At 43.4% G+C, this 20,889-nt stretch overlaps 1 protein-coding gene across 3 annotated transcripts in view; it reads left to right on the forward strand.

The window, feature by feature from the left end:
- LOC140399318 (serine/threonine-protein kinase N2-like) overlaps positions 1–20,889 on the forward strand; it is an 80,020-nt gene that overhangs the window by 12,032 nt on the left and 47,099 nt on the right. For all 3 annotated transcript variants that reach the window (XM_072488841.1, XM_072488839.1, XM_072488840.1), the window contains exons 5-13: positions 2,625–2,764; positions 4,676–4,883; positions 6,918–7,100; positions 7,690–7,799; positions 15,452–15,595; positions 16,870–16,945; positions 17,142–17,328; positions 19,133–19,244; positions 19,840–19,913. In XM_072488841.1, coding sequence (XP_072344942.1) covers positions 2,625–2,764; positions 4,676–4,883; positions 6,918–7,100; positions 7,690–7,799; positions 15,452–15,595; positions 16,870–16,945; positions 17,142–17,328; positions 19,133–19,244; positions 19,840–19,913 — 1,234 coding nt within the window. The remainder of the gene's footprint in view (positions 1–2,624; positions 2,765–4,675; positions 4,884–6,917; positions 7,101–7,689; positions 7,800–15,451; positions 15,596–16,869; positions 16,946–17,141; positions 17,329–19,132; positions 19,245–19,839; positions 19,914–20,889) is intronic.

Consider the following 20,889-nt stretch of genomic DNA (forward strand, 5'->3'; position numbering starts at 1 on the left):
TCTGCATGCCTGCCAGCCCCCTGACTACCTCTTCCAACCCAATCAGGCCCCCAGTCCCTGCACCTGCTCTACTTCCACCCTTGGGAACCTCAACCGGTTCATGAACCGCCTCATCCCTTCCCCCTCCCCGGGGGGTTCAGACTCTTTTAACCTTCCGTAGAACTCCCTGAAGACTTCATTGACTCTCTCTGGGCTGAGCACCATGTTGCCTTCCCTATCCCGCACTCCCCCAATCTCTCTGGCCGACTCCCTCCTGCGCAGCTGGTGCGCCAGCATCCTACTCGCCTTCTCCCCATACTCAAAAAACTGCCCCCTTTGCTTTCCTCAGCTGCGCCTCCACCTTCCCCGTGGACAGCAGGTCAAACTCCGCCTGTAATTTCCGGCGCTTGTTCAACAGGCCCCCCCCCCCTCCTCCGAGTACCCCCCCCCCCCCCCCCCCCCCCCCCCCCCCCCCCTCCCCCCCCTCCACCCAGTGCGGGGCATGGTCCGAGACTGCAATGGCCGAGTATTCTACCCCCTCCACCCTCGGGATTAACGCCCTACTCAACACAAAGAAGTCTATTCGCGAATGGACTTTATGGACATGGGAGAAAAAGGAAAACTCCCTCGTCCTTGGCTGCGTAAACCTCCAGGGGTCCACTCCCCCCATCTGGCCCATGAACTCCCACAAGGCCCTGGCCACTGCCGGCCTCTTTCCCGTTCCGGACTTGGAACGATCCAAGCTCGGATCCAAGACCGTATTAAAGTCCCATCCCATAACCAGGTGACTTATCTCCAAGTCCGGGATCCTACCCAACACGTGCCTCATAAAGTGCGCATCGTCCCAGTTCGGGGCATATACATTCACTAACACCACCCGGGCCCCCTGCAGCTTGCCACTTACCATTATATACCTGCCCCCCTTATCCGCCACGATGCTCCCCGCCTCAAATGCCACTCGTTTACTGACCAAAATAGCTACACCTCTGGTCTTTGAGTCTAACCCCGAGTGAAACACCTGTCCCACCCATCCTTTCCTTAGCCTCGTCTGGTCCGCCAGCTTTAAGTGCGTCTCTTGCAACATGGCCACGTCCGCCTTCAACCCCTTTAAATGCAAGAGCACGCGGAACCGCTTGACCGGCCCATTCAGGCCCCTCGCGTTCCGCGTGATCAGCCTGGTCGGGGGGGGTAACCACCTCCCCAATCCCGCCGACTAGCCATCTCCCTTTTTCGGCCAACCGCGTGCCCCCGCCTCCCCCCCCCCTCCCCCCTCCAGCTCTCCTCCTGGCGGCCCCCTCGCTCGACTCTCCATCCATACCCCTCACCTGGCTCCCCTTCACTCAGCAAAGCAGCAGGACTCGCTCCCGGTCTGCCAAGCTCTGAAACCATATCACCATCGCCCTCGGTGGCTCGTTTACCCTCGGCTTTCTGGTGAGAACCCTCTGCGCCCCATCCAGCTCCAAGGGCCGCGGGAAGGCCCCCACGCATCAGCGTCCCCAACATTGTGGCCACGTACGTGCTCGCGTCCGCCCCTTCAGGAAGGCCCAGGATCTGCAGATTGTGGCTCCGAGATCTGCACTCTAGGTCATCCAGCCTCTCCTGCCATCTCTTATGGAGCGCCTCATGCGCCTCCACTTTCACCGCCAGGCCCAGGATCTCGTCCTTGTTCTCCGCCACCTTCCTCCTCACCTCCTTGATCTCCTTCTCCTGCGCCTTCTGGGTCACCACAATTCTCTCCATGGAGACCAGCATCTCCGTTTTCAGCTCCATGAAGCATATCCACTGGGCCCACACCTCCCGATCCTCCCCGGCCGCCATTTTGTCCTCCCGGACCTTCTCAACCTTCTTCCCCAGGTTCGCGCGTCTGCCGGCTCCGCTCCTAGTCTCCTCCATGCACCAGCGGTGGGGGGCTCTCTCACGTCTGTTCCCACGCCAGTCCCTCCTGTTAACTGCCGCCACCGCTCCTTTTAGCAGCCCGAAACACCGATCCCGGCGGGAGCTGCCGTTCGCGTGACCTAGCAGGTCATGGCCGCTACCGGAAGCCAAGAGTTGTGAATTTGACCATGTGGGTTATTCCAAGATCAAATCAAGATATATGCTTTGATGCAACAGTGCGCTACCATGTCTTCTGTAGTCTTAATCTTTCTTGCTGCTTTATATACTGTATTAATTTGAAAGCATACAAAATTACAAATTTCTCAAAAATGCATCAAAAGTAATTTTGGGTAACTATGTTTAAACAGCAATATGCCCATTATATTGGAGTAGCCATGCAGTTTGGTTGTGATCTGCTATCCTTTTTAAAAATAAATTTAGAGTATCCAATTCATTTTTTCCACTAAGGGGCAATTTAGTGTGGCCAATCCACCTACCCTGGGTTGTGGGGGCAAAACCCACGCAAATACGGGGAGAATGTGTAAACTCCACACAGACAGTGACCAGAGCCGGGATTGAACCTGGAACCTCTGCACCATGAGGCAGCAGTGCTAACCACTGTGCCACCGTGCTGTCCCGTGATCTGCTATCCTGACCAAATGTCTTTTGATAACTAGATTGTTTTAAAAAGAAGCTTTAATCGTCCCAAGAAACCATATCTTATCACTGAGACTGATCTTACTTTCTATCTGTTGTGGGTTACGACAAAGGGACCATTAGCCCTCTAGAGCTACGAATTGAAGAACTGAGGCATCATCTCTGGGTTGAATCTGCAATAGCAGAAGGTGCAAAAAATGCAGTGAAGTTGCTGGAAGGGCGGAAGGTCCAGGACAAGAAAGTTCTGGCTGAGGTAAGATAATATAATAATAATCGCTTATTGTCACAAGTAAGCTTCAATGAAGTTACTGTGAAAAGCCCCTAGTCGCCACATATATGGGATGGAAGGCAGGAATGAGTAAATGACAAAAAGGGATGATTGTGCAAGACGAAAAGGAACGATAATGGGACATGCAAAGGAAGTTGTTGAGCTCAGTACTGAATCCAGAAGGCTGTAAAGGAACTAATTTAAAGATGAGGTACTGTTCCTCGAACGTCCCTTGAACCTCATTGGAATAGGAGGCCAAGGACAGAAGCAGAATGGGAATAGGGTGGAGAATTAAAGTGGTAAATGACTAACCTCGGGTGACTCTCCGGCCTCGTGTGGCTCTCTATGTGGAGTTTGCACGTTCTCCCCGTGTCTGCGTGGGTTTCCTTCGGGTGCACCGATTTCCTTCCACAGTCCAAAGATGTGCAGGTTAGGTGGATTGCCCCTTAGTGTCCAAAAGGTTAGGTCTGGTTACGGGGATAGGGTGGAGGCGTGGGTTTAAGTAGGATGCTCTTTCCAAGGGCAGTTGCAGACTAGATGGGCCGAATGGCCTCTTTCTGCACTGTAAATTCTATGATTCAATGACTGAGTTTACAATTTGAATTTTGAAAACTTGTATGATTTATTTTCTATATAAAGTGGTCAATTTCATCATCACATCATTGGGTTAAAAAGTTAACATCTATATGTTTTATTGATCCAGATCATGAGTATTTGTGTGGGGAATGTTATTCAACCTTTGATAAATGCTTCAATACCATAAGCATTTGCGTTTATACAGCTTATTTCTCAAGACATCCAAACACCATTAATTAATTTTGCAGTAGAGTTACTGCACAGCCAAATGCAGCAGCCAATCTTTGCACAGCAAACTCTGGCAAATAGATACCTGATTTAGTTGATTTTTCTTTTAAGCTGATGGAAGGGGGGAGGCAGCACGGTGGCGCAGTGGTTAGCCCTGCTGCCTCACTGCGCTGAGGTCCCAGGTTCGATCCCGGCTCTGGGTCACTGTCCGTGTGGAGTTTGCACATTCTCCCCGTGTTTGCGTGGGTTGCGCCCTCACAACCCAAAGATGTGCAGGATGGGTGAATTGATCACGCTAAATTGCCCCTTAATTGGAAAAAATCAATTGGGTATTTAAAAATTTTTTTAAAAAAGTTGATGGATGGGGGGCATTCCTGCTCTTTTGAGTTGTGCCATGGGATCTTTCATGCCTGCCTACATAGGTAGATGGACCATCAATTTAGTATCAAGGGAAAGACCACTCTCTGTGCTGCTAAAACCCTTATCCCTGCTTTTAGTTGCCTTTTGACTCTTCCCCTTAAGCCCACAAATTCCAACTTGTTCAAATGTGTGCCCTGTAATAGCTTGTGCCACATCAAGCTCCACATTTCAATCCTTGGCTGTTTAAACTCTACTCTCCAATGCATAAATTTCAAAATTCTTGCCTTCATTTATAAGTATTTCTTTAGTCTTGCTCCACCTTTTCTTTACAAGCCGTACATTGAACCCTTTGATCCTCCAACTCTGGCCTACTGTTCCACCCCTTTGTCCGTCCACTTCACAACAAGTGGCAAACTGCCAGCTATCTAGGATTATTGAACGGAATTTGTTCATCCTCTTGTCACTTTTATAGCCTCCTGAAATTTATCTTGTGGACCATACTTTTGTTCCCCTCTATTTCTCCCCCATGGTATGTCTTAAGATGCCATCTGCAGTTATGGAAAAGCTTATTGACACCTGCTGTCTATGCTCAAATGATCAGAATAATGCTCTTAACTATTGTGCCTTTAGGAAATGAAGGAGAAATTGGGGAGGCAAAAGCCTGTTGATAAACGGTTTGAAATAATGTGCAGCAAGGTCTTTTTAAAAATATTTATTTGCATTTGACGTTAGGCACAGTCGCAATTGCAAGAGTCAGCCCAGAAAATGGATCTGCTTCGCATGTCACTAGAATGCCGCCTACGTGAGCTCCCTAATGGTCATCCCAAGCATGATGCTATCAAAGAAGAGATGAAAATGCTGAATTCACCCTCTGTGGCACTAACCCATGTTGGTGCATCGTACCTCTCTATGGCCTTTATCAAATCCGCAGCATTAACAGGTAAAAGGAACTTCTGGGGTTTTTTGTGCCATTTAATCTTTTATTTTTTTGGTTGTTAGGAAAGGTACTAGCTGGTACAGTAACCACTGTTAGTGGAGTTTGTTGACCAGCTGCTGGGTGATGCAAGAAACTGTTTTTTTTAAAATTCAGTTATGGGATGAGAAATTTGCCAGCAAGGCCACTGTTCGATGCTTGAAATGGTGGTGGTGAGCCACTGCCTTGAACCACTCAACCCGTACGATGTAGATCAACCTGCAGTGCTACTAGAACACGTATCCTAGGTTTTTGACCCTGTGACAGTGAAGGAATGGTGATATAGTTCAAACCAAGGTGCTGTTCCCATGCACTTGCTGTTGTTAAGCTGAGCAGACATCTGCTCCAAGATGGCTGGAGCCAGTCTTTCTTCAACATGGGTTTACTCACAAAACCAGGTATTTAAAAACTGCAGACTACTACTTCCCCAACTGCCAAATGGCAAATGGGATCTTGATCAAGAGGGCTGCTTTGTCCTGGATGGTGTTGTGCTTCTTGAGCGATGTTTCTGCTGCACTCATCCAGGCAAGTGGAAAGTATTTCATCTCACTCCTGACTTGTGCGTTGTGGTTGGTGGATAGGCTTTGATGAGTCAGGAGGTGAGTTGCTTACTGCAGAATTCCCAGCCTATGCTGCTTGTAGCTGTGGTGTTCTTTGTGATTCTTATTATGAGGATGGATGTCGCAGTGTTCACAAAGACCACAGAAGCCAAGTTTAATAACAAAGTTAACGTTTATTCACACTACTTATTAAAGCTCGACCACTTACTCCTAAAGCAAGCAATAATTTAGTAATCTACACTCTACTAACACTAGTCTCTACACTCTATCTATAACTGTACTCTGATCTCTCTCGCTATTCCTATGCTCTCCTCTCCAGTCTTCTCCCAGAAGTTTGTGAGTCAGTGCTTCTAGCTCCACCTAGTGGTTAATTGATATGACATTAACCCTTTGTATTCTGAACATTTCCCATAATGTCACAGTAGCCACAGTATTCATATGGCTGATCCAGTTCAGTTTCTGGTCAGTGGTAATCCCCAGCATGGTGAAGGAATTCAGCGATGGTGATGATGTTGAACATCAAGGAGAGATAGTTAGATTCTCTCTTGTTCGAGATGGTTATTGCCTGGCACTTAGCAGCCCAATGTTGTCCAGGCCTTGCTGTTTGCGGATACAAGCCACTTCATTATTTGATGGGTTGCATATGGTACTTACTGAACACTGTGCAATCATCAGTGAACACCTCCAGTTCTGACACTTTTGGTAGAGGGAAACTCCTCAATGAAGCAGCTGAAGGTGGTGACGATATGTATCTTCTAAATACATCAACCCCCAGTGGGAACATACCAGATCTTTGCATCGCTTTGATTGGCACTGCATTGCGTGTAGAGGACTGCGAGTATGAAAAAAACTTTGTCATCAATATTAATATTGCTATTTCTGTTGCCAGTACAACATATTAATAAAATTGTGCTTGTTAGTCACATGTAAATGTAGTTTGCAACCTAACTGATCTGTGACTTGTCTTTATTTTGCTGCTGCTAAGGAGAAAGATGGTACTGCATAGAAATTGCATGGGAGGAATCTAGAATAGTTTTTCAATCTGGTACCGTAGATGGTTAAGTATTTGTCTTGATGCAAAATGTCTCATGTTGCTTATTTTCTCTGATTTGCTTTCTACTGGCACTTGCTTTGCAGATTGCTAGGAAAAGACTTATTTGGACTGGTGGGGCAATGGAAGACTAGGACAGAGATCAATAAGGGACAGGCTCAGGCAACCTATGTTAGTCATTTTTGTTTTTAAACCTTGAAGTCGAATTGGATTTTGTCCATTTACTAAATTACTTCAGCAATGTCTGTGCTTCTATCCTATATGCTGGAATTGCTTTGAAGAATTTTCTTCACATTTTGTCCCCGACGGACAAAGAAAATGGTATCCCAGCCTAACATGCCTGTGCCTCCAAACATAATACAAATATTCCCTAATTTATTAATCCCCCAGGAACATTGGAAGTAAAGTTAATAGGTTGCCAGCATCTTCTTGAAAATGTCCCAGGTCGCTCGTCGATGGTGAATGCATCACCCAGTCCAGGAACTCCCCTATCAACTGTTAAGACATGGACAGGAATGAATATTCACCGGCGAAATACAGTACGCCGATACGTAAAACCAGAGGAGCCAAGTAGTGAGTATTTAATTATTGATGTGCATTTGTATACAAAGCCACTTTTCAATATCTTGGGTCTGTAAGTGCCACCTGAGTACATAAAGATAACCTGCTGCCACACACCTGCCAGCCCCTCCTGGCTGATGGGATGTGCTGAGCACTATCAAAGCTGGTCTGCGCTTTTCACATATCTTTCCCCAGATATCTACAGTAGGAAGGAGCATGATTTAAATTTAATAAAAAAAAAAAAAAAAAAAAAAAAAAGTACCCAATTCATTTTTTCCATTAAGAGGCAATTTAGCGTGGCCAATCCACCTATCCTGCACATCTTTGGGTTGTGGGGGTGAAACCTGCGCGAACACAGGAAGAATGTGCAACCTCCACACGGACAGGTACCCAGAGCTGGGATCGAACCTGGGACCTCGGTGCTGTGAGACGGCAGTGCTAACGACTGAGCCACTGTGCTACCCACTACTCCACAAATCTTTGGGTTGTTGGGGTGAGACCCACGCAGACACTGGGAGTGTGTGCAAACTCCAGGGGCATGATTTAGAAGGTAGTGAAAGTCATCATGAGCTTGAGTTAATTGTCCAATTCTGTTTTTCAGCTGAAGCAAGTGCTGTTCTGAGACTGGACAATCGCATCGTGGGACAAACACACTGGCGTTCAGTGAAGAATCAAACCTGGGATCAGACCTTCAGCATTGAACTTGACAGGGTAAATTAACAATGCAAATTGGAATCTACCTGGTTGGTCAGTATGGTTTAAATTCTAAATTTGGGACTCAATTTTGTAAATTAATAAAGCCCAAAAGCAGATGTAACGGTGAAACTGGAAGTAATTTGATTCAGCTGCAGTTAGAATATTGTAGACCTTTTGGATACATTATATTAGGAGGGATCTCTGGGCAGGGAGAGGGTGCATAAAATATTTGCAAAGAAGATATCATCTATGAGAACCTTTAGTCATGCAGCAGATTAAAGTAACTGAGGCTTATTTGACTAGAACAAAAATGTGCCGATTAGGTGATTGACCGTGCTAAAATTGCTTCTTGGAGGGGATTTAAGGTAACATTACGTTGAATATTTGATGGATATCCATAGCTCAGCTAAGATGTTTTAAAATCTTTTTCATTAGATGCCCATTAGAACTAAGACTATGTTTTCTATCTGTTAGTCATTGGTATTGCAATGTACATATCCACTTTGGAATGTATTGCACAACCCTTTGAAAGAGCACCCTACCAAGGCCCACTCCCCTGCCCTATCCCTGTAACGATTCTTCAATAAATTTATAAATAAGTTTGCAAAGTATGACATCCCTTGTAGTTATTCTGTAAGCAGTTTTAAGAACTCGCCTTCTCTCTCATTATTTTCAAGTGGAAACAAAAAGACATTCCCCACCCCCCAAAACCATTATAGAATTTGGGTAATTATAATCTGGCCAATAAATTATTTACCAGGCTATCTTGCAGAATAAAGTATCTCTTATTTTCCTTGGGAGAGAGGTAGTTCACTTTCTCAGACCTAAAATAAGTGCCTGTGAGGTTGCAGTTTTGAACACAAATGAGGGTGATTGTTGAGGGAGTTCTGGCCTGGGATAGTCCCCAATTGGAGCTAGGATTTATTATTTATTTTTTATTCAAATTAAGGCGCAATTTAGTGTGGCCAATCCACCTAACCTGCCCATCTTTGGGTTGTGGGGGTGAAACCCATGCAGACATGAGGAGAATGTGCAAACTCCACACGGACAATGACCCAGGGCCGGGATTTGAACCCGGGTCCTCAGCGCCGATGTCCCATTGTTATCCATTGCGCCACATGCCGCCCTCTAGGATTTATCATTTTGACTTCAAGAGCATGGCACAGACAACTCTGTCTTTTCGTGATATTAGGTTTTTGCATTCTAGTTGTTGACCCTTGACCAGCAAAAATAGTTCACCCCCAATTTATCTCAAGATCCTCCCACTGAACACCGACCATCCTGCCCCATCCTAATCAATTCTCCTCTCGACAGTCACTGTTTTATCCATAGAACCCCTACAGTACAGAAGGGGGTCTCTTTGCATCCTCCTCGCAGCACACACTGGCACCCAGCTTAGTGTTGTCTGCAAATTTGGAGATATTTGCAATTCCTTCGTCCAAATCGTTAATGTATATTGTGAACAACTGGGGTCCAGCACTGAACCCTGCGGTACCCCATTAGCCACTGCCTGCCACTCTGAAAAGGACCCGTTTATTCCCACTCTCTGCTTCCTGTCTGTCAATCAGTTCTCTATCCACGCCAATACATTACCCCCAATACCATGAGCTTTAATTTTGCTCCCTAATCTCTCGTATGGGACCTTTTTTAAAAAACAAAACCTTTTGAAAGTTCAGATACACAACATCCATTGGTTCACCTTGTCCACTCTACTGGTCACATCATCAAAATATTCCAGAAGATTTGTCAAGCATGATTTCCCTTTAGTGAATCCATGCTGACTTGGACCTACCCTGTCCCGTTTGCCAAATGGTCAGTTATTTCATCCTTAATAATTGACTCCAGCACTTTCCCCACCACCGATGTCAGGCTAAACCCATCTATAATTCTCTGTTTTCTCTCTCCATCCTTTTTTAAAAAAGTGTGGTTACATTAGCTACCCTCCAATCCATTGGAACTCTTCTAGAGTTTATAGAATGGTGGAAAATGGTCACCAATGCATCCACTATTTCCAGGGCCACTTCTTTAAGTACTCTAGGATGCAGAGCATCAGGTCCTGGGGACCTATCTGGTTTTAATCCCATCAATTTTCCCAATACAATTACTAATAAAGATCTCCTTCAGTCCCTCCTTCATGCTAGACCCTCGGTACCCCTAGTATTTCCGAATGGTTATTTGTGTCCTCTTGGAGACAGATCCAAAGTATTTGTTCACTGGTCTGCCATCTTTGTTGCCCATTATGAATTCAATACTTCTGATTTTTTGAAATGAGACTTGTATGTTTAAACTCTTCTAAAACCAGGTTACATCACCGTTAGCAGCTATGGGCACCACCTGCTTCAGTTTAGATCGAGCTGTATTCCTCTAGTATTCATTTTTGTAACGGGTGTCTGATGTCCAATTCTAATTTGCTAAGCTGTTTAGGGATGATTTCTTAATAGGTAATGGCAATAGTATCAGGCTGTGCCATCATTAATCTTCCTTAAAATTCCTTTGCTATTAATGAAGGCAATTAAGTTTACCTCTACTTCCAAAAAAGGAAAGGGGCCCAGTGATAACCAGGCGATGGTACAGGTGAGGTGACATCAATTACTAATTCAGGGTAGTGCTGCCCATTTGGTCTATGAAGGCTTCTGGGTAAACACGGCTATCAGTTAACCTGTATCCATTTTCTCAGTTCTGAAAAATAATATCCAAATTTGTGAATTCTACCTATTTATTTAGACATTTCCTTCACCAGGGTAGCACAGTGGTTAGCACAGTTGCTTCACAGCTCCAGGGTCCCAGGTTCGATTCTCAGCTGGGTCACTGTCTGTGCGGAGTCTGCACGTTCTCCCCGTGTCTGCGTGGGTTGCCTCCGGGTGCTCCGGTTTCCTCCCACAGTCCAAAGATGTGCGGGTTAAGTGGATTGGCCATGCTAAATTGCCCTTGGTGTCCAAAAAGGTTAAGTGGGGGTTACTGGGTTACGGGAATAGGGTAGATACGTGGGCTTGAGTAGGGTGCTCTTTGTAGGGGCCGGTGCAAACTCAATTGGCCGAATAGCCTCGGTCTGCACTAAATTCTGTGATTCACACTCTTAATTGGGCTAATGGAAGCAGAATCAGAATAGTTTTAAAAATGGCTAAATATTTGAAAAAGAAAAATGCAGGGGAGTAGATCTAATGTATAGCCATTTCAGCGAGCCAGTAATGACAAAAATCCAAATGGTGCTGTAACGTTTTTATAAATAACACATAACCAAAGGAAGCATGTTGAAATATACCTGTGCAAATTTGAAAACATTGCATTTTCCATCAGCAAATCTAACTGGTCCACCAGAACTTGTTATTAACACTGAAATGCCCTTCCACTTGAAATTATAATGCCCTTGAAGAGCATCATAATGTGGCAGCACCTGACCTAGGTACTGACATAATGACTAAATTCTGTTGCTAAATTTGCAAAATCATTGTTGGATACCTTTAAATTTTTTTTAGAGTATCCAATTATGTTTTTCCAATTAAGGGGCAATTTAGCGTGGCCAATCCACCTACCTGGCACATCTTTGAGTTGTGGGGTGAGACCCACGCAGACACTGGGAGAATGTGCAGACTCCACACAGACAATGACCTGCGGCCAGGATCGAACCTGGGACCTTGGTGCCGTGATGCAGCAGTGCTAACCACTGCACTACCGTGCCGGCCCATTGTTAGATAATATGCATTCATACAGCATCATTGCAAAATGTCTCATGTAGTCTTTATTAAGGTTCTTGCTGTTGCATACGTTTATAAAGCAGGCATTTTATCTGCTGCAAGGTCCCACAGATGGCATGAGATGAATGATCTTGTTGAGTTAAGAATGTGAACCAGGGCAGCATGTGGCGCAATGGTTAGCACTTGGACTGCGGCGCTGATGATCCGTATTCGAATCCCAGCCTGGGTCACTGTCTGTGTGGAGTTTGCACATTCTCCCCATGTCTGCGTGGGTTTCACCCCCACAACCCAAAGATGTGCAGGTTAGGTGGACTGGCCATGCTAAATTGCCCCTTAATTGGAAAAAAAAAACTAGTTGGGTGCTCTAAAAAAAAATGTTTAAAAGAATGTGAACCAGAACATTTGGAGAACGCCATGGTCATATTTGAATGGAGCCATGGGATCTTTAGTATTCGTTGTGGAGATCAATTATAAAATAATAGAATTCCTACAGTCCAGAGGAGGCCGTTTGGCCAATTGAGTCTACACCAACCCTCTGAAAGGGCACCCTATCTGGACCCACTCCCCCGTCCTATCCTGTAACCCCACCATATGCGCTGATGTCTTGAAGTAGAGTTTGAATCAACATCCTCTAAATTGAAGGAAAGAGTGCTCCTAACTCCGCCATTCCAATACTTGGTAAATAATAAAACTCTTTTGCGAGGAAGGATCCTCTCTCCTTGAAGTTGAAAAGTACTCAATTTAAAGCCACACGAGGTCGCTGACCATGCTTTGAATAATACTGCAACTGCACCACCATGGTCTTGCTAAGTGATAATCATAGCTGTTCTTTTGCTACATTGTACATTTAAAAATAATTCACCGATAGCTACTAGGTCAAGATTGTCTGCAACATGAAAATGCTTTGGCTTGAAGACAAATGATCAATATAAACTTGCAATCAATCCATGCACGTTATAAAGAATAATTCTGTATAGCAAGAAGATATTGACTTCCTAAGATACTGATTTTGTTAGGATACTGGACCAGACCCCAACATTTGTTAGGATAATGGACAAGAACCCCAAACATTATTTTAAATTTGTAAAACTGAAGAAAGGATACTTCACCCCAGGAGTGATGACTGACCAATAGGCATTTTTTATGTTAAAACAAACTTTAAACACATAATTAACCACATTAACATCAAAGAAAATAGGATGGCACGTTGGTGCAGTGGTTAGCACTGCTGCCTCATGCCGCTGAGGACCCGGGTTTGCTCCCGGCCACGCTAAATTGCCCCTTAATTGGGGGGGAAAAAAATTGTGTGCTCAAATTTAAGAAAATAGCTTGACAATTATCAGTTAAACAGTTCTTAAACGCAAGGGAAAACTTAATACCGTGCTACTAACTCCCAACTAAGCAACTCAATACAGTTTAAATGTCACTTATAAATAAAGTTAACAAACTGATTATTTGCTTAGTTGTGTAGAGACTTGGAGAGACAGACTTGGAGAGATACAGACACTTCATGGGCAACACCAGTATATTTCTGCTCATTCTAGCAGCATTTGGCAAAACTGCTGTTCAACTTCTAATCCTTCGGTCTTGTCAGATTTAAATCCTTAGGCAAGCTGTAAAACTACCGACGGACCTGGCTCCTCCCATTAATTAAATCATTTGTATCCCACTACGTTCCATGACCCGCTTAGCTAGGACTAAACACCACTCCACCATAAATTATCTACACTCCAGAGAATTTCCAGCAATCATAACAATATTGCTATAGCCCTCTATATGTAAGTAAATGGTTAGAAACAATCACCTTTATGACTCTTTAATTACAGTTTTAGCAGACACAGTCTGGATATCTTAACCTAGGTTCTTTAATAATACTGCAACAAATCTATACCTTAAACCAGGCTTCTAAAAACCTTATTGCAACATATATAAAATACAATATATATACCAATTTTCTCATTCATCACCACTTCCAATCAAGGTGAACTAAGGGCATGCAACAGCACCTATCATTGAAGGTAGCATGACAGGTGGTGAGAGCAGTTAATAAAGCATCCCGGGTCTTATTAATTGGGGCATAGAATACAAAAGCCAAAAGGTTATGCTGAACTGGTACAAAACCCTAGTTAGACCTCCGCTTGAGTATTATGTATAGTTCTGGGTGCCACAAGAGGAAGGATATGAACACATTGGAGAGAGTGCAGAAGAGGTTTACAAGAATGGTTTCAAGGGTGAGTAACTTCAGACCTGAGGATAAATTGGAGAGATTAGAACTGTTCTCTTTGGAGAGATTTGAAAGGGATGCTCAAAATCATGAGGGGGCTGGACAGTGTAGATGGGGAGAAAACTGTTCCAGTTCGTAAAAGTATTAAGAATGAGTGGGCACAAATTTAAAGTGATTGTAAAAGAAGTAAATGTGATGTAAGGAAATACTATTTTACACAACGAGTGGTTAGGGTCTGGAATGCACTGTTTGGATGTATGGTGCGGGTACAATTCAGGCATTCAAGAGGCATTAGATGATGTGCAGGGGTATGGGGAATAGGCAGGGGCACTAGTCATGCTAAATTGGAGAGCCAGTGCAGAGACAATGGGCCGAATGGCATCCTCTGCTGTAACAATTCTGCAATTTACACAACCAGTGAATTTTATCCACATGATGAGGGCGGCACGGTGGTGCAGTGGTTAGCACTGCTGCATTACACGCCAAGGACACTGGTTCGATTCCGACCCCAGGCCACTGTCTGTGTGGAGTTTGCACATTCTCCACGTGTCTGCGTGGATGTCACCCCACAACCCAAAAGATGTGCAGGAGGGGTGGATTGGCACTGCTCAATTGCCCTTTAATTGGGGGAAAAAAAATAATTGGGTACTGTAAATTTAGAGAATTTTATCGACATGTTTTTGAGTTTCCTATGTCAATACCATCACATCAATCCACAGGTAGTGTTGACTTCAGCACAAACACTTCACAATGAATGGTGCTTTTTCTACACTTGAATTAATCAGCGAGTACACTTTGGGAAACTGGCAATGCATAAAGACCATTTACTTCAGATGTTCCAACCAAAAAATCCAAACCACCTTGCCTTCTATTAATTAGATCTGAAGCTCAAATAGTTGGTGTAAGAGTGAGAGGTGATCTCATTAAAATGTAAAAACTTCTTGAGGGCTGGACAGGATTGATGCTGGAAAGATGTTTCTCCTGACTGTAGATTCTGAAACTTGGAGCCATTGGGTGGTACTTTCCTCCCCCTCTGCGGCGTGTTCTGCAACAGTGGAGGGCAGCTTGCCAGTGCCTGGCGACGGTATCATCTAGTCCTGCTGTTGTCAGCGGGTTTCCCATTGAATGTACCCCTCACTGCTGTGAAAGCCGTCAAATCACACTAGTGTGAACGGCCAGAAATTCCCACCCATTGTCTCTGCATAAAGTGTCAGCCATTTAGGAATGCAATGAGAATTTTCTTAATTTAAAGGGTTGCGAATCTCTGAAATTTCTACCCTGGAGGGTTGTGGCTGTTAAGTTGCTGAGCACAAGATTTTTGAGCACTTAAGAGAATTGTAAGAAAGTGTAGCGAAATAGATTATTTTATTGGTTGACTATAATTTAATTCAATTTAACTGACTGCAAGGTAGCACGGTGGCGCAGTGGTAGCACTGCAGTCTCACGGCGCCGAGGTCCCAGGTTCGATCCCGGCTCTGGGTCACTGTCCATGTGGAGTTTGCATGTTCTCCCCGTGTTTTCATGGGTTTCGCCCCCATGACCCAAAGATGTGCAGGGTAGGTGGATTGAACACTTTAAATTGCCCCTTAATTGGAAAAATTTAATTGGGTACTCTAAATTTAAAAATAAAAATAAAATAATTTTTTTTTTTGACTGACTGCAGTGTGTTCATACTAATTATTAGTCACAATTAATATTAGTGTAGCATTCAGATTTATCCTGCAGGTTTTGGTTTTCCTTCTATGTAGTCTCGTGAGTTGGAAATTGCTGTTTACTGGCGGGACTGGCGAGAGCTATGTGCAGTAAAGTTTCTCAGGCTTGAGGAATTCCTGGACAACCAGTGCCATGTGATGACTCTGTGCTTGGAGCCACATGGGCTGCTTTCTGCAGAGGTGAGTCTGTTATTCCTCTTTATGCTTGTACAGCACATCATGCATCATGTAATAAATCGTGCCCTATTGGGGAAGGCATCTAAGCTAACCCTTTTGTCAAAATAATTCATATGCTACTGCATAGTTTTTTTTTTCCTGAGAGCAAGTTGGGGGACCAAAGACTTCCTTTTCTATAAGTGAGTACTTGTCCTTTGCTCTGCTCAAGTCCAAAATGGAACAATTGAGATTTTGTATGACTTCAGTTCCAATATTCTATAGAATGTTGTGCTTGGAATTGAATCTTTTTTTAAAAATACACAACTTATTGCAATGATACTTCATTCATGAAAGTATTGGGATGTCACTTGGTAGTAGAGAACCTGAGCGTTATTGAAAAAAAGAGAGACATGCTGTTGAAGCCTCTTGTCTTGCACTCGCAGGATAGATGCAAGAATTCAATTTTCAAATCTCATACTACACGAGAAAAAGGTGCTAATTGGTGGGCAAGACGACACTGGTCGAAGTGTTGCCATGGTGAATGCACTAGGAAACTATGCCCCCCCCCCCCCCCCCCGGTTTTTGTTTAATTCAAAAAAAGAAGCAATGCCTGGACATGTTATTTTTGCCTGCAGAGAAATGCATGTAACTGCTAGCAGGCATAAGTGAACTACATTACAAGCCTAATAATCTTCTATTTGTTAGTGTAATTCTGGGCATGCTTAGAATTGTTCAATAAGTGCTTTCCATTCACACAATCACTTGATGTTTAACATCGTGTTCTGAGTTTTGGAAGCATGGGCTGGTTGAGTACTTTCCGTACTCTTCCTCTCGTGAAGAGTAAATGATAATCCACCAGTTGTTGGCACGTATGTTAGATGTGATTCTGCAATTGGACAGCTGTTGCTAGAACTACACTAGCAACCTACTTTAAGACTATAAGTTTGGTTAGCAAAGTGGCTCAGGTACGCTTTCCGGAAGCTACATGTATTCCTATCCAGAGACCTGTTCTCTAGGCACAAGATTTGTATCCAGGCAATGCTCCCTTTTTTGAATTAAACAAAAGTATGAGGACAATACTTCCCTCACGCATGCTCCATGGCAATGCCACGACCAATTTGTCAAATAATCATGCAGATTAAATTCTTGTTCTTTTTGAAATTTGGCATTCATTTGCTCTGAGTGTAAGACCAAAGCTTTGACACCATGAATCTTTTTTTCCAGCAATGGGGATGATGTTGTTCATTTGTATTCTAAATATATTCTGTGAGACCCAACAATTGTGTGAATCATTACAGGTGATCTTCTGTAACCCTGCAATTGACCGATACCCAAAACTACGAAGACAGAATCGAATTTTCCCCAAAGAGAAAGGTGGGTTGGTTCTATCAGGCTTACTCACTGGGTTGCAAAATATTATAGAACTCAAGTGTACCAGAGATTTGTTTTACAACAATTTTTTTGTTAAATTTCAAATAATGTGTGTTTTTACTGGTCTTTACCAGCCTATGCTTAAGCATGAGGGATGGTTGCTGAACGTTTTCTAATTAAAGCACCTTGACTTTCGCAGGGAGAAACTTTTTGAGAGCATCACAGATGAATATTAATATTGCCACCTGGGGACGTCTAATGATGAGTATACTGCCTCCTTGTAGCAGCATGGCAACAATGAGTCCACCACTGCCTCCACCTGATTCTAGTTTCACATCCCCATCTGGAGCACCGTGCACTTTCAACACCTTGTCACCAGAACCAAGGCAAGTTGTATGATCCAAAACTTTCCTGTTCCTTTGTATTGTTATGGGCCAGGGTTTAGAGAACACCAAAGTATATCATGGAGTTTACCTGACCTCCAACTGTTTATAGATTTTGGTTATGAGGAGCACAAGGGCCTACTCTTCAGGTGTTATGCAGCAGAGGCCTTAAGCACTTTAAATAAAAAAACAAAGTTTATTCTACAAATTCAGTTAACATTTTATAAACACAATAAGCATTTTTATCAACTACAAACATACCTACCCCACACAGCTACAGGACTCTATATTTAACCCTTAACTTCCCTTTTACTGATACACTCAAGTAAAAACATCCATAAATCAGACAATCCCTTTTTCCACAAAACAGTAGGTTTGAATTCTTTACAGAAAACGGGTATCACTTTTAAATTATCAAGTGATCTTGAGAGACCAAAATAAACCTTATTTGTCTGAATGCAGCTCCCAACTATCTAGAACGAAAGTAAAACACGGAACCACAAACAGCTCCCAGCTCACAACAAAAGTAAAAGCCAGAATCTCAGCCCAGCTCCACCCACACAATGACATCACTGAAGCTATTTGATAAACACACATTTCTTAAAGGGACATTCCCATGACAATATTTACAAATGGAAAACATCTTGTGACCCATTAATTCAAATTAGTTGCTTGGATGGTTTGATGCATAGGTCTGTCAGCCCGCTTGTTTTGACTTTAATGAGTCTGAGCTTGAAAAATGGGAAAGCTGCAGGGTTGGTATTTGTAAAGGATTATATCAAATTGACTGGCCCCATGTCCCCTCTTCTATTTGCATTGGCTATAGATCCCTTGACCATTGCACTGAGGAGCTCATGGTTGTGGAGGAGTGGGTGGAACATAGGGTGTCCTTGCATGCAGATGACATGTTACTGTACATTTTTGAGCCGGGCTCTTCGGTGGGGAGCATAATGGGGTTGCTTCAGAGATTTGAGACATTTTGAGGCTATAAAATTAATTTGGGGACAAGTGATTACTTTGTGGTCTCCCCTCCGGGGGTGGAGGGAATACTATTTTGTCTGGCAGTGTCTCACTTTAGGTATTTCGGGATTGGATAGGGCTTCGGAAGTTTAATTTCACTAGCTTGGTGGGATAGCGAAGGCTGATTTACTGAGGTGGGACAATCTCCCTCTGTCATTGGCGGGCCGGGTACAGGCAGTGAAGATCAATGTGTTGCTGCGATTCTTGTTCTTATTTCAATACCTGCCGGTCTTTTCACTTAGGATTTTCTTTGGGGGGGGGGGGGGGGGGGGGGGGTGGGTGGGTAATAGGCTTGTTTGTTTGTTTGGATGGGGAAGGTGGATAGGATTATGAAGGTGATACTGCAGAGGGGATGGCAAATGTGATCATAGAATCATATAATTTATAGTGCAGAAGGAGGCCATTTGACCCATCCAGTCTGCACCGGCCCTTGGAAAGAGCACCCTACTTAAACCCAAGCCCCTACCATATCCCAGTAACCCCACCTAACCTTTTGGATGTTTAAGGGGGCAATTTAACATGGCCAATTATCCAGATAATTGCAGGAAAGAGGAGATATCAGAATTTATTGCCATTCAAATAAAAGCTATGGTTTACAAGGAAATACAATGTAGTTGGGGTGAAGGTCTGCTGAAACGATTAACCAGAGTAATTAATTATATTTGTAGTTTCCAAAATATTCACCCTAGACTTAAATCTTCTAATAGTAAACACTTTTTCCATGTGGAAAATCTTGTTTGTCTGGGTCTTTTTTTTATTTGTTAATTGTGTGTGTGTATATGTACAGGGACTTTACACCTATCAACCTAAACTTCAGTCCAGAGCCGCCTCCCAAGCCACCTCGACTTTTTATAAATTGCGCCTCAGAGGAAAGGATACTTTCAATTGCTGACAGTCAAGTAAGTAATGCAAGTTCTCGGAGAAGCGACACCGTGAGCAACAAAGTAATAATGGTGTTGTAATTGGTTTGCCAAATAAGAAAATGGCTTATAAATGTTCTTAAGATAAAAATGCCTATTAATATTGGGAACCTTTGTGATGTGTGCATTTTGAGATAAATCTGTGGGTTTAAGTGATTTTGATTGCAGCTGTATATTAACTTGCAAGAATCCAGGTGGACATTGGCTAGGATATTAGTAGAGCTTTGCTCTATTTCTCAATCAACTGATACCACTTAACACGTGAGACGATCACTTCATATCATTGCTGGGTGTAAATTGGCTACTGAACTGACCTACATAAGTGACTCCACTTTGAAGTACTTCATTGTTTGTTTGTAAAGTGCTTTGGGATATTGCTGGTAGATAAGGTACTAACTAACTACCTTTGCTTTAAATGTTAAGCAACCACTTACATCAATGTGCAATAATGTATAATGGTGGAATGCAAAATCTATAATCTTGTGTAAAACCATTTCTTGTTCACTTACCCCTCTGTTGCAATTTTTGAGTGCTCTTCAGATTAATTATTCTGTGTTTGTCTCTTTTTTTAAAGAGTGCAAATGGAAGTGGTACAGAGATGACAACTCGACAGACTAACCAAGCCCCAGAGATACAAAATCCACCCAGGTAAGGACTGACCATTATAAATGATCAGGGGGTTAGATCGGGTGGACAGTGAGAGCCTTCTCCCGCGGATGGAAATGGCTGGCACGAGGGGACATAGCTTTAAACTGAGGGGTAATAGATATAGGTCAGAGGTAGGTTCTTTACGCAAAGAGTGGTGAGGCCGTGGAATGCCCTACCGGCAACAGTAGTGAACTCGCCAACATTGAGGGCATTTAAAAGTTTATTGGATAAGCATATGGATGATAATGGCATAGTGTAGGTTAGATGGCTTTTGTTTCGGTGCAACATCGTGGGCTAAAGGGCCTGTACTGCGCTGTATCGTTCTATGTTCTAAATCTTCTGTATATCTGAACGGATAAGCAGCTTAAATAAATCATGTTACAAGAAGTTGAACACTATTTCAGCACTAAGTGGGATTTCATTAGCTTGGATCTTGATCTTATTTCTTCCTGAGGTGGTCAATTTTAAATGGTAACTTGTCTTGGGCCGATTACAGAATTACTCCTCTGTACTTTATTACCTCTGGATTGAACTTGGTCAATATTGAAATTTTATTCCATCAGAGCTCTAGCCTGTATTAAGGTATGATTCCATGGATTTCTGCAAGCCTTCTCAATCTCATCCAAGTGAGCAGTTGGTGTATGAGCTTCCGTTATATAGGAGCAGGAGGAGGCCATTGGCCCTTCGAGTTTACTCTGCCATTCAATAAGATCGCGATTGATCTGATTGTGGTCTCAACTCCATTTTGCTGTCTGTCCCTCCATAACCATTGACTTTCTTTTCTACCAAACATTTGTCTAACTCAGACTTGAATAAATTCAGTGACCCAGCCTCCACTACTTTCTGGGCTAGAAAATACCTGTACATCAAACACAACCAACCTTTTCAACTTTTCTTCATAAGATAAGGTCTTCATGATGAGGTGTGGCGTGAGGCCCTGTGAAGGGTAAACTCCACATTCTTGTATGCCAAGGCT

This window comes from Scyliorhinus torazame, chromosome 22 (genome assembly GCF_047496885.1).
Source record: "Scyliorhinus torazame isolate Kashiwa2021f chromosome 22, sScyTor2.1, whole genome shotgun sequence".
Taxonomy (NCBI): Eukaryota; Metazoa; Chordata; class Chondrichthyes; order Carcharhiniformes; family Scyliorhinidae; genus Scyliorhinus; species Scyliorhinus torazame.